This window comes from Hemiscyllium ocellatum, chromosome 23 (genome assembly GCF_020745735.1).
Source record: "Hemiscyllium ocellatum isolate sHemOce1 chromosome 23, sHemOce1.pat.X.cur, whole genome shotgun sequence".
NCBI lineage: Eukaryota > Metazoa > Chordata > Chondrichthyes > Orectolobiformes > Hemiscylliidae > Hemiscyllium > Hemiscyllium ocellatum.
In genome coordinates, this window is record NC_083423.1 from 12331773 (window position 1) to 12346430 (window position 14658).

Genomic DNA, 14658 nt, shown 5'->3' on the forward strand with positions numbered 1-14658 from the left:
GTGGTTTATGTTGCCATCAGGCTTAGAGTTATGTTCAGCCCAACAGAGAGACGGCATTTCCAGCCAGTAATGGTTTCCCCTAAAGTGACTGCTGACCAACTCTCAACTTCTACAAACTCTTTACTTACACTATTTTTCATAATACTACTGCCTGGATGTAAATCTCTCTCAAGTACAGGGTATAGAATGACACTGGTATCTGTGGAATAGTTTTCTGCAGTTTCAGTTATTCGCAGTTTACCACAGCCCGAACATATTATCAGGAACCTTCTGGAACTAGTTCAGAAGATAAATTTCCAGTTTAAATGGATGGGTTCGCACCTATCCGTGGTTTCTGGTTTCTGTGACAGGTCTTGGAATGTATTCGTCGGGGGTGGGGGAGATTACTATATACCATTCTTTCATTATAATCTCTTTTACATGTCTGAAGTCACTGTAACATCATGGTATGCACCACTCATTACAATATCTATTTGCCTTATATGACATAAAAACAAAAAAAAACTGTAGATACTGGTTGTCAAACAAAACCAGTAATTGCTGGAGAAACTCAGCAGGTCTGGCAGCATCTTCTGTTTTTGCACGTTATATGACAGTTTCTTCTGATTTTCCATAGATGCAGTGAATGATTTTTACCTCCACTGGGATGTGTGTACCTGAAGAATTGATACTTAGGTTAGCGTCTGGTGTATAAAGAACTAGACATGAGCAACTTGCTACTGAAAGATTCAACAGACATTTATTACAGCCATTGGTATCTACATATATTACAGTTACAGACACTTTCATGTCTGGGCTAGTGCTGAGCAATTCAGTTAAATCTGTAGCACAACTCCTTCAGAGTGTCATTCTGCAAGTGGATCCAGTAAGATAGAGACGGAGACCTTTCTACCATCAGGTCACATGCTATGCTATGGCGATGACATAATGAGCATGTCTCTTAGATACAAGGCATGCTAGCTGAGACACAACATAGCCAGCCTAAGTAGATAACTAGCATCTGATGATTCAAAGGCAGCACTGTCCTTTTAGAAATAGTCTACCTTAGGTACAACTTACTTGGTGCCTAGAAATGGCAGGAAATTACGAAGCAGAGAAAGGATTAGTTTGTCAGTTTCTAACATTTATGAGATGATGTCCTGTCAGTAGATTGCAACCCTATATCGAAACAGAGACCTGACTTTTTCGACAGGCCAGATTTTCATTTCTTGGAATGAGAGTGCAACAGAATTCCTGGTGTAGCATCCTCTGAATGAATTTCTGGGGAAATTGAAGCTTCTACGGGGCAGTTCCCCTATGCCTGGAATTCTCTGAAAGTATCCATTAAAAATCATAGAGGTCTTCTGAAGTTAAGTAAATAGTTATTCAGGACAACAACTGTCAAAGTGATGGTTTGTAATGCTGGACCTCAATTTACAGAACATACTGCTGGGAAAAAGGGGGCGTGACAAGGGGCCTGTCAGAATGGAAAGGGACCTTCACATTTCTGAAGGAGCCAGTGTTGGGGTCTTCCATCAGCAATACAGAATACTTCTGCTTTTGTTATATAAAAAAAAAGTGGAGTGGAAATCTGCCCAAGATTACACTCGTCAGAGAATCCAGCTCAGAATGTGAGCAGGACAAGGCAGGAATAAATGTACACAGCTTATCAAAGATTGGAGTTACACTGACAGTGACTGACACCTTATTGTGTTACAGATTGCAAATTTATACTCCCTGTCACACAAAAACAAACCACACAAGCACCAGCCAGGGATTCCAAAGCAAGAAAACAAAATGTGTTCTTAAATGTTTTAAATACTTTCATTTCAGTTTGGAAAGCGTTCATCTGGAATTCCGGTAAGCCCAAATATTTTTGAAAAATGGTTTAATATAGGGCAGCCCAATCGCTCAGTGGTTAGCACTGCAGTCTCTCAGCGCCAGGGACCCATGTTCGCTTCCAGTCTCGGGTGACCATCTGTGTGGAGTGTGCACATTCTCCCAGTGTCTGCGTGGGTTTCCCCCGGGTGCTCCAGTTTCCTCCCACAGTCCAAAGATGTGCAGGTCAGGTGGATTGGCCACACTAAATTGTCCATAGTGTTTAGGTGCATTAGTTAGGGGAAATGTAGAGAAATAAGGAAATGGTTCAGGGTGGGTTCTCAGCTCTCTTCGGAGGGTCAGTGTGGACTTGTTGGGCTTAAGGGCCTGTTTCCACACTGTAGGGATTTTAAGTATTGAAGGAAATGGAGTGGGAGGGGTTGACGGTTAGTTAACTGTTGTTATGATCATGACTACATAATACAAAAGTTTTATTAGGACTTTATTTCAACTGCCCTGGAGCTGACTTGTCCTCATTTTTCACAACATTAATCACAAACCTTCATTCAGCAACCGGAAAGATTAAAGATTGGTGGCGCGAAAACAACATACTGCAGGTGCTGGCAATCTGGAAACAGAAAATGCTGGAAATATTCATCAGGTCTGGTAGCGTCTGTGGAGGGATAAATAAAGAACACTGTGCAAATTTAAGATACTGGAGATGCCAGAAATAGTTTCTAATGAAAGATCACAGCTCCAAAATATTTACCCTCCACATGTTGCTGAACTTTCTGTTTTCATTTAAAAATACTCTATGTAATATTCTGCAGTTGTAAAATATTTTACTCCACATCGTGTAAGCCACCGACTCTCATCAGTCCTGTGAAACCACCAGTGAATATCCAACATGAAATGACTGCAGATTACCATTGTGTGTTTACAAACCAGAATGGCCAGATGTTCCAGGAAGACATTGAGGTTAGTGGGCAGCAATACAACTATGCTCGAATGGTTCCTAACGGGATCGTCAGGCAAAACGAGCATTGCAACAATTACCCTTGAACTAAGTGACTTGCTCATCCTTTTGTTTTCAAATTCATTCTTGGGGTAAGGTCATCTCTGACTAGGCCTACATCCATTGCCCATCCCCAATTACCCAGAGGGCAGATAATAGCTTACCACATTGCTGTGGGACTGGAATCTGAACTTTTGGATGCTGACTGATGGCAGTGCAATGCTAATGCCACTGGCTAGTAATCCAGAACCTCAGGCTAACGTTCTGTGGATACAGACTCGAATCTAACCCTGGTAGATGGTGACACTCAAAAAATGGAATTGAAAAAAAAAATCTTGAATAATGGCAACCATGCAAACACTGCAGATTGTTGTAAACACTCCATCAGGTTCATCATTCCCTTTAGGAAGGAACTCCTACTTTATACTGCAGTTAGCTGGATGGCTGGTTTGTAATGCATTGCGGTGCCAACAGCATGGGTTCAATTCCTGCACTGGTTGAGGTTACTATGAAAAGATTCCAGCTTCTCAACTCTGCCTCTTGCTTGAGGCATGGTCACCCTCAGGTTAACCCACCCCCAGTCTTGTCTCTCTAATGAGACATGGGACTACAGTGACTCCAAGCAGAAAATGTGATACAGAAAACAAAACCCTGAGAAATCTATTATATTAGCGAGCTTTGAGAAGGTTGATAACTCAGGTTGAGGTTCTGGATGTAGGGTTACTTGTTAAGCTGAAGGTTCATTTTCAAATGTTTCGTCACCCTACTAGGTAACATCTTCAGCAAGACTCCGAATGAAGCACTGGTGGTGTAGCCTGCTTTCTATTTATATGCTTGAGTTTCCTCGGGTGGGTGATGTCATTTCCTGTGGTAACATCATTTCCTGTTCTTTTTCTCAAGGGGTGGTAAATGGGATCCAAGTCAATGTGTTTGTTGATAGAGTTCCGGTTGGAATGCCACAATTCTAGGAATTCTCATGCATGTCTCTGTTTGGCTTGACCTTGGATGGATGTGTTGTCCCAGTCAAAATGGTGTCCTTCCCTCATCCGTATGTAAGGATACTAGTGAGAGTGGGTCATTTCGTTTAGTGGCTAGTTGATGTTCATATGCCCTGGTGGCTAGTTTTCTGCCTGTTTGTCCAATAGCATTTACAAAATACCATGCAAGAACTGTAACAAACACTACATTGGACAAACAAGCAGAAACTAGCCACTAATAAGCTTAGGGTTGCTGCTGTAAACACTGTTGCTGTCAAACGTGCCTCGTTTCATACTCCCTGATGGAACACAGTGGTGTCCAATAGACAATCTGTATTCATACATGGTAGATTTCCATGGAGCTAAGCTTAAAAACAACCGAATTGTATAGATGGGGTTTAAATTTATCCTTGGGAACAAGTGGGTTAACAGTATGTTCTGTTGCCATTAGGAAAGGTTCAACAATTTTCATGGCTAACAGTCACCATTTGCACTTGGAGGGAAATGTTGGAGGTTACTACCCAGTTTAATATATTTTGTAGTCTTCTGCCTCTTGTTGGCATCAAATGTAAGTGTATTAAATGTGTTCATAAAAATCATCAATTGGGCGTTTACATAAATACATCAGATGTGTCCGTTAATATTTTGAGTTTCAGCTTCAATCATAGCAGAGATAGTTGATGAGTCTTGGAGCAATGTTCAACTGGTGAATCACATGCAACTTTTGAGGACCAAGAGCTTTCCTTAAGACCATTCTGCAGTGGTGTGATAAACTCAGCGGCATTCCTAAAGTAAAATAAAAATTGTTTAAGAACAATTGCTAAAAGACAGATTGACACACATGCACCATCCTCCCAAAATCCACAATATTTGGTAAGAACAGGAGTTAGAGTCACAGAGATGTACAACATGGAAACAGACCCTTGGGTCCAATCCGTCCATACCGACCAGATATCCCATCCCAATCTAGTCCCACCTGCCAGCACCCGTCCCATATCCCTCCAAACCCTTCCTATTCATATACCCATCCAAATCCCTCTTAAATGTTGCAATTGTAACAGCCTCCACCACATCCTCAGGCAGCTCATTCCATACACGTACCACCCTGTGTGTGAAAATGTTGCCCCTTAGGTCTCTTTTATATCCTTCCCTTCTTACACTAAACCTATGCCCTCTATTTCTGGACTCCCCGACCCCAGGGAAAAGACTTTGTCTATTTATCCTATCCATGCCACTCAATTTTGTAAACCTCTGTAAGGTCACCCATCAGCCTCTGATGCTCCAGGGAAAACAGTCCCAGCTTGTTTAGCCTCTCCCTGTAGCTCAAAATCATCCAACCCTGGCAACATCTTTGTAAATCTCTTCTGAAACCTTTCAAGTTTCACAACATCTTTCCAATAGGAAGGAGACCAGAATTGCACGCAATATTCCAACAGTGGTCTAACCAGTGTCCTGTACAGCCATAACATGACCTCCCAACTCCAGTACTCAATACTCTGACCAATAAAGGAAAGCATATAAAATGTCTTCTTCACTATCCTATCTACCTGCGACTCTACTTTCAAGGAACTATAAACCTGCATTCCAAGGTCTCTTTCTTCAGCAACACTCCCTAGGATCTTACCATTAAGTGTATAAGTCCTGCTAAGATTTGCTTTCCCAAAATGCAGCACCTCACATTTATCCGAATTAAACTCCATCTGCCACTTCTTAGTCTATAGGCCCATCTGGTCCAGATCCTGTTGTAATCTGAGGTAACCCTCTTCACTGTCCACTACACCTCCAATTTTGGTGTCATCTGCAAACTTACTAACTGTACCTCTTATGCTCGCATCCAAATCATTTATGTAAATTACAAAAAGTAGAGGATCCAGCACCGATCCTTGTGGCACTCCACTGGTCACAGGCCTCCAGTCTGAAATACAACCCTCCACCAACACCCTCTGTCTTCTACCTTTAAGCCAGTCCTATATCCAAATGGCTAGTTCTCCCTGTATTCCTTGAGATCTAACCTTGCTAATCAGTCTCCCATGGGGAACCTTGTCGAATGCCTTACTGAAGGTACACATAGATCATATCTACTGCTCTGCCCTCATCAATCTTCTTTGTTATTTCTTCAAAAAAATTCAATCAAGTTTGTGAGACATGATTTCCCCCGCACAAAGCTATGTTGACTATCCCTAATCAGTCCTTGCCTTTCCAAATACATGTACACCCTGTTCCTCAGGATTCCCTCCAACAACTTACCTACCACTGAGGTCAGGCTCACCAGTCTATAGTTCCCTGGCTTGTCCTTACCACCCTTCTTAAACAGTGGCACCACGTTAGCCAACCTCCAGTCTTCCGGCACCTCACCTGTGACTATCGATGATACAAATATCTCAGCAAGAGGTCCAGCAATCACTTTTCTAGCTTCCCGCAGGGTTCTTGGGTACACCTGATCAGGTCCTGGGGATTTATCCACCTTTAACCGTTTCAAGACATCCAGCACTTCCTCCTCTGTAATCTGGACATTTTCCAAGATGACACCATCTATTTCCCTACAGTCTATATCTTCCTTATCCTTTTCCACAGTAAATACTGATGCAAAATATTCATTTAGTAACTCCCCCATTTTCTGTGGCTCCACACAAAGGCTGCCTTGCTGATCTTTGAGGGGCCCTATTCTCTCCCTAGTTACCCTGTTGTCCTTAATGTATTTGTAAAAACCCTTTGGATTCTCCTTAATTCTATTTGCCAAAGCTATATCCCCATTTTGCCCTCCTGATTTCCCTCTTAAGTATACTCCTACTTCCTTTATACTCTTCTAAGGATTCCCTCGATCTATCCTGTCTATACCTGACATATGCTTCCTTCTTTTTCTTAACCAAACCCTCAATTTCTTTAGTCATCCAGCATTCCCTATACCTACCAGCCTTTCCTTTCACCCTGACAGGAATATACTTTCTCTGGATTCTTGTTATCTCATTTCTGAAGGCTTCCCATTTTCCAGCTCTCCCTTTACCTCTGCCTCCAATCAGCTTTCGAAAGTTCTTGCCTAATACCGTCAAAATTGGCCTTTCTCCAATTTAGAACTTTACTTTTATATCTGGTCTATCCTTTTCCATCCCTATTTTAAAACGAATAGAATTATGGTCACTGGCCCCAAAGTGCTCTCCGACTGACACCTCAGTCACCTGCCCTGCCTTATTTCCCAAGAGTAGGTCAAGTTTTGCACCTTCTCTAGTAGGTACATCCACATAGTCAATCAGAAAATTGTCTTGTACACACTTAACAAATTCCCCTCCATCTAAACCTTTAACACTATGGCAGTCCAGTCGATGTTTGGAAAGTTAAAATCCCCGACCATAACTATCCTATTATTCTTACAGACAGCTGAGATCTCCTCATCAGTTTGTTTCTCAATCTCCCTCTGACTATTGGGGGGGTCTATAATACAATCCCAATAAGGTGATCATCTCTTTCTTATTTCTCAGTTCCACCCAAGTAAGTTCCCTGCATGTATTTCCGGGAATATCCTCCCTCAGCACAGCTGTAATGCTATCCCTTATCAAAAATGCTACTCCCCCCTCCTCATTGCCTCCCGTTCTATCCTTCCTGTAGCATGTGTGTCCTGGAACATTAAGCTGCCAGTCCTGCCCGTCCCTGAACCATGTTTCTGTAATTGCTATGATATCCCAGTCCCATGCCCTGAGTTCATCTGCCTTCCCTATTAGGACCCTTACATTGAAATAAATGCCGTTTAATTTATTAGTCCTACCTTGTTCCTGCCTGCCCTGACTGTTTGACTCATTTCTGTTCTCACCTGTACCCGTCTCGGATCAATCTCTTTCCTCACTATCTCCCTCGGTCCCACCCACCTACCTTACTCATTTAAATCTTCCCAAGCAAATTTCCCTGCCAGTATATTAGTCCCCTTCCAATTAGGTGCAATCCGACCTTCTTGTACAGGTCACTTCTATCCCAAAAGAGATTCCACTGATCCAAAAATGTGAATCCTTCTTCCACACACTAGCTCCTCAGCCATGCATTCATCTGCTATATCCTCCTATTCCTGCCCTCACTAGCTCATAGCACTGGGAGTAATACAGATATTACTACCCTTGAGGACCTCCTTTTTAAATTTCTGCCTAACTCTCTGTAATCTCCCTTCAGAATCTCAACCTTTTCCCTTCCAATGTCGTTGGTTCCAATGTGGACAATGACCTTCTGCTGACCCCTCTGCCCTGTAAGAACATTCTGCACCCTCTCCGAGACATCCTTGATCCTGGCACCAGGGAAACAACACACCATTCTGCTTTTTCTCTGCTGGCCACAAACGTCTGTCTGTACCTCGGACTACAGAATCCCCGAACACAATTGATCTCTTGGAAGCCAACGTACCCTTCGTTGCATTAGAGCCAGTCTCAATACCAGAAACGTGGCTGTTCGTGCTACGTTCCCCTGAGAATCCATCACCCCCTACACTTTCCAAAATACCTATTTGCAATGGGTATATCCACAAAAGACTCCTGTACTAGGTGCCTACCTCTCTTACACTTTCCTGCAGTTAACCCATCTAGGTGACTGTATCTGAGACTTTCCCCCCTTCCTATAACTGCCATCCATCACATACTGTTGCTGTTGCAAATTCCTTATCGCTTCTATCTGTCTCTCCAACCGATCCACTTGGTCTGATAAGGTTCACATCCAACAGCATTTATGGCAGGTATAATGCACAGTAACCCTTAAACTCTCTTTAAACTCCCACATCTGACAAGAAGCACATATCACTGCAAAGGCCATTTTTGCTCCTTCACAATCTACAGACCCAGAAAATAACACCGTCTAATTCCTCTACAAACACTGCCCCAGGTTAAACTAATAGTTATGGCTTATATTTTAAGTTTAATCAAGAGACTTATCTCCAAAAACATATAATCAAGAAAGAACCCACTGTACGCACTAATACAGCCTTTCTCTTGGACAGACTTGAAACAACAATTAGCTTATCTGATTCTGTGCTGTGAACTTCACCCAACAGTTCCTCCAAGATTAGTTGTGAATTTCACTGTTTGTTCATTTTCCCAGATGCACTCCGATGTCCAGCGATACACAAATTCAAACAGCAAAGGCAGTAAATGTGCAGGTTCTCTCTGTCCTGCACTGTCTTCACCATGTTCTTCCTTTTAAAACTGCTGTTGTTTTGACTTTTTTTTCCAAAGTTCCAAAACAATGTTGACAAACAGGATCCAGCAATCTCTCTTTGATTTGTTCGTGCAATGTTTTCAAATGTTCTACCTCAGTACCCTATTCATTACATTTCACTTCCAACAAATCATAAAATGCAACAAAATTGATCAACAAACAAGCAGGAATGACACTAAACAACATTAAACACTTAGCATGTTCTGATACCTCAAATTAAGCGACCAAGTGTTCTCTATTTCCTCTACTGGCCACACTGTGGCAGAATGTTCACATATTACAATAACCACTGATCTTGTATAGCCCTGATTCAACCAAAGGGTTGTATCTTATTGGAAGGGGGTGGATCAGAGTGACATATTGGCTGACAGCTGGTTTGCCCCCATGTTCTACATCAGTCTTTTAAGATTATGCCAGAATGGGGCTAGTGGGTAGCTGATTTGAATTAGAATCATTTGATTAGTAACAAGACACCCAGATTATGCCACAGGGATAGGAGTTCAAATCCACTATGGCACCTAGTGGGATTTCAATTCAAATAATGAGTGTGGAATTGAAAGCTGACAATGACCATTAAATCAAATTGTCATCAAATGTCTTTCAAACCCATCTGGTTCACTGAAGTCCTTTAGGGAAGGAAACTGCCATCCTTACCTGGTGTGGCCTACATGAGACTCCAGACTCTCAGCAATGTGGTTGACTTAAACTAACCTCAGGGCAATTCAAGATGGTTAGTAAATGGTACCCTGGGCGATGACACCCACATCCCGTGAATGAATATAAAATGTCCAATATCAATGAAAGGATTTTAAAAAAAACTCCCAGCCCAAATCAGTTCTTGGGATCTTCCCGATCTGAGAGACTGGGTCCACACTGAGCAGTGTATTCAGTCATCACTTTCAAAATCCATGGCACATCATTTCTTTGAATAAATATTCTTACTCTGGTAGTACTCCAGACACGCTGAGGAAGGTGATCCAGATTGCGTATAGTCCAAAGGCAGCCTCCCTCGGTTGTCCTGTGCATAAACATTGGCTCCATAGTCAATGAGCAGTTTGATCAAATCCACGTTCTTGGTCTTGGCTGCGAGGTGAAGTGCAGTTTCGTGGAGTTTAGCACTATTCACATTCGCCCCTGAAACAGAACAACCACATTCGGAAACAGAAGGGTTTGGAGGGATATGGGCCGGGTGCTGGCAGGTGGGACTAGATTGGGTTGGGATATCTGGTCGGCATGGACGAGTTGGACCAAAGGGTCTGTTTCCATGCTGTACATCTCTATGACTATGACAAGCCTGCGTTTGAATTGGGCATCCTCTGGCCGAACGCGGTTTGGCATATTCTATAATATTAGAATCAACGCAACTGGACTATCAAGGAGACGGATCATGAAGGACACAATGCACAGAGCAGACAGATTCAATTTGCTTTGAGGGAAGGACTGCGCTTCAGAATTTGCAATTCCGATAGCTCCCCGTGACAGAACAGGGAAGGAGACCCTTTCACATCCAACCTGCTCTACCACCAGCCAGGAGTTACATAGATAAAGCCCAGGTGTCTATGGGGTTGTGTTTTCATTAGAGACACATATAACTGGTGGTGGTTTAACTCCAAAAGGTGACTACACATCAAGGTGAGGGGAGAGGTTGAGGAGGAGAGTCCTTCATGGTGACCTCTCAGTGCGGGAATCAGACCCACGCGGTTGGTGTCACTCTGCATCGCAAAACCAGCCTTCCAGCCAACTGAGCTAACCGGGCCCAAATCAGGAGTGAGACACACATGGTATGCAGAAATGAGAAGCATGCGCGACATCTTAAGTGGCACCAAAATTAACCTCCAAGGAATCTCTAAATTTCCAACATGCCCACGGGAACCACATCCGTCAGGGCTCACAGAAAAACACGCACCTGCATTGAGCAGCAGCTTTGCGCAGTCCACGTGTGGTCTTGCACAAGCCACATGTAATGGGGTCCCAAAGTGGCAGTCGTAAGACTCCAGGTTTGCTCCGACGTCGATGAGCAGTTTCATGCACTCTACACTTCCTGAAAAAGGAAAACGAAGAGGCTGTAGGAATCAAAAACAAACCAGTCTTTTAGGTCCCCAATCCCCATTGTCCTTTCTACAGCTGATAGCACAATTGCATCTGTTCAGGGTGGACTTCTGTCGAACCTGGCCCCTCTCTGTATCAGACAGTCTGATATGATTGCTAGTCCGCGCCGCTGACACTGCCTGCCTCAGAGGTCAGTAACGCGCATCACGGAGTATCGTCAGTGAGAACGATTATATTGTGGTGCTGCCTCTCCCACTGACATCCAGTGCACTCATCAGCCTCCAACAGCGCCCCAGTACAGAACACAATCAGCAGAGACCCTCCCGTTATGCTAATGAGGAAGATGACATTTAGCTTCAACAATTTCCAATGACACACAATTTTTAAAGGCACAATCAGGCAAACCATGAGAAAAAAAGTAAAAAGAAATTTCAGGGAAGATGAGGTGCCACGCTATTGGTGGAACTGCCAAATTTATACCATATTTTGGACAGATTCAGGAAAGTGCTGAATGATCACATCATAATGATGGTTTTGAACAAGGAGTCATTGTCATAAAAAACAGAAGATAGTGTCAGCTGTTTCTAACATCATCCCATTCTCCATAACCACTTCTAATTGTGTTCCTTCAATACTGGCCACTTACCCATTCCTACTTTAAATCACTCCATTGCTGTTGTGAAGTAATCCTGAAATTCCCTCTGTAACCCTCTGTGCTATCCCTCCCTCTCCTCCAGGAATAAGCCCCTTAAAACTTTGAGAAAGCTTTCATTAATCTGTCTCACATCTCTGACTCGGTGGTGAAATGTTGTCTGACAGCATTTAGCACTTTGTGATATTGACGCTGCATTTGCTGCCACATGGGATGCATTGACCACCCTTGCAGCCACAATGTCTAGCACTGCCAGCGATGCAGCTGCCTACAGGAAGGAACATTGTCCTCAACGTGTGCGAGTGCTGTCCTGACCTCTCACTGCCACATGTACCATCGCATTTGGCGTTCTGCTCACCTCCTATCTGCGGCCCTTCTTGTCCACCCTCGCGTACTCCCTACCCTCACCGCCTTATGTACTCCCTCCCTCACTGCCCTGTTCTCCAAAGTACTATCTTTGCATGTGGGGGGGGGGGTTTGAGGTGGGGTTGTGCCAGTAAGGGGCGGTGATGGGGGAATATTGAGAGAGAGAGAAATGGTGAGCAAGATGAGTATGGGGAGGGAGTGTGGGTGGGGGAGAAGAAGGAACGGACTGGGTGTGGGTGGGGGGGGGGGGGGGGGAGGGGATGGTGCAGAGGGAGGAGGGATGAGCTGCCTGCAGGTAGAGGGGTGGGTATGGGGCAGAGGGAGGAGGGATGGACTGGGTGTGGGCGGGCAAAAGGGGGCCGGGGGAGGAGGGTCAAGCCCAGTTGTGGGGGGGGGGGGGGGGGGGGGGGGGGGGGGGGGGGAGGTTGCAGTGCGGGTGGAGGGGAAAGCTGGGTTTTGGAGGGGGGGGGGGGAGAAGAAAAGAGGAGCGTGAAGAGAGGGTAGGAGAGGTGTTTGGAGGGAGAAATGACAAGCTGGATGTTGGGGGGAGGGAGGTGAGGGTGGGGTGGGGTGGCCTGTTGGATGGGGAAGGAGTGGGTGAGAGATGTGCAGAGGGAGGAGTTACTAACTGGGTGTGGGGTAGGGGTAGGGGGCAGCATGGAAAAGGAGGGGAGGAGTGACTAACTGGGCAGCAAGTGAGGCAATGACATCAGCAGCAGCAAATTCCAATTCTGGTACGTCAAAGATGCTACATAAATGCAAACCATTGTTGTTGCTACTGACAGGCGCAAAGTGTCTCCACTGTGTGAAATACATTTGAGTTACTGATTAATAAAAGAAAAAGAAAGGTCTGCAACTCTGACCTTACCGATCATACAAGCCTCATGCAGTGGTGATGCTGCAAACAGCAGGGGGTTCACACTTGCTCCGTGGCTCAGTAATAACTTCACACATTCAATGCTCCCAGCAGCACAGGCATCACAAAGTGGGGTGCTCCCATCAATATTCCTGGCATCAACCTGAGGCACAGATTGGAAGTGAACAGATTCCTTTTTACACTGCAGTTTTAAAACCGGATGGGAAGGAGAGTCAATTGCAACAAATAGAAGAAAAACGGATTTAAACATGCAAACCATTTTGGTCACAATAACACTCCAATCAAATTTGTAATTCAAGGAAGGGAGGTAGGTTGTTATAACACTGGAGAGCTTTGGAACTTTAGACTATTAAACAGTACTAGCAAGAATAAGGCTCTGTTTGTCTGCACGCTCAACAATTTGCTTGATGACATGATGGTTATACAATATCAATGAAGTTAAACACAGCAAGATTTTAAGCAGACATTGTCTATTCTTAAAATAGCAGATTAACAAAATGGAGACTAGGCAAACTCAGGAAGTTCCTTCAAGGAGTGGTATTCTGAATGATTTGGTTACTTACAGCTCACGTTCCCAGGAGTTCTTTGCTCAGGATGTTTCTAAATTTTAACTGATGCTATCCCCAGTCATTTCTCATTCACTGCTGAGGGCATCACATTAATACACAAAGCACATTTTGAGTTTGTACTCAGTGAGGAAATGCCCTGAAGCAAAATACATGTGAACAGTACTTGCTGTTCATAAGTGCAAAACATATTGAATATTGAGGTTTATTAACAGACTGCAGAAATTCTATTGATAGCCTCCAGTATTAACAAACCCGGTCTTAGCATCTTGGGGCAGGCATCGGAGAGAGGACCTTCCATCTCACATCTGTATGCTGTTCTAGAACATGGAACATTACAGTGCAATACAGGCCCTTTGATGTTGCACCGACATATGAAACCAAACTGAAGTCCATCTCTCCATAATATTTTGAAACAATATAAATAAAGTTATTGATCAGACATGTTCCTGTCTTCAGCTGTCATGAATCTACCATTTAAAGGGTTAAGGATCATCTCTGCAGATTACAGTTGATAACATCGCTGAACAGATTCATTAAAAGATATGACATATCTCTGGAGTGGGTGGGACTTGAACCTGGGTCTCCTAGTCGAGAGACAGAGACACTGTCAAAGCAGCATAAGAGTCCCTCAGGGGTTCCAATCAACTAATGAAACTCCAATGGATTTGTCTGTGGGTTACTAAGCACAGAAAGTAATAGATGGTGCTCATAAGTTGATATTTTAACTGGTGACTTAAATGATTTGGTGGATAGCTTTTCAAATCTAAACAGAAGATAATTCAAGGAGAAAGTGGTCAACTGCATCTGCAGTCCTCGGAGATCAGAGTTCAAGAGTGTGGCTCTGCAAAAGCACAACAGGTCTGGCAGCATCAGAGGAGCAGGAGGGTTGACGTTTCAGGCATAAGCCCTTCGTCACAAATGTGGCTGGGGTGAGGGGAGAAGGGAGCTGGGAAGGCAATAGGTAGATGCAGATGGTGGTGGTGGGGGATGGGGGGTAATGGTGATAGGCTTGGATCTGGGATGAGGTGGGGGGTGGAGGGGTGATGAGGAAACTGGTGAAATCGATGTTGATGCCGTTTGATTGGAGGGTCCCATGGCGGAAGATGAGACGTTCTTCCTATTCAAGGAGAGCAGGAGAGTTTTCCCTGGAGAGGTACCTAACATTTGTC

At 44.0% G+C, this 14658-nt stretch overlaps 1 protein-coding gene across 3 annotated transcripts in view; it reads right to left on the reverse strand.

Annotated features, from left to right (window-relative positions):
- Positions 1-738: 738 nt before the first annotated feature.
- LOC132826660 (ankyrin repeat and SOCS box protein 13-like) overlaps positions 739-14658 on the reverse strand; it is a 38320-nt gene continuing 24400 nt past the window's right edge. For 2 of the 3 annotated variants that reach the window (XM_060842692.1, XM_060842691.1), the window contains exons 3-6: positions 12912-13101; positions 10883-11017; positions 9919-10110; positions 739-4575 (exon numbers count right to left, since the gene is read on the reverse strand). In XM_060842692.1, the coding sequence (XP_060698675.1) occupies positions 4448-4575; positions 9919-10110; positions 10883-11017; positions 12912-13101 (645 nt within the window). In that variant the 3' untranslated portion in view covers positions 739-4447. The remainder of the gene's footprint in view (positions 4576-9918; positions 10111-10882; positions 11018-12911; positions 13102-14658) is intronic. The other variant, XM_060842693.1, reaches the window with a different exon arrangement.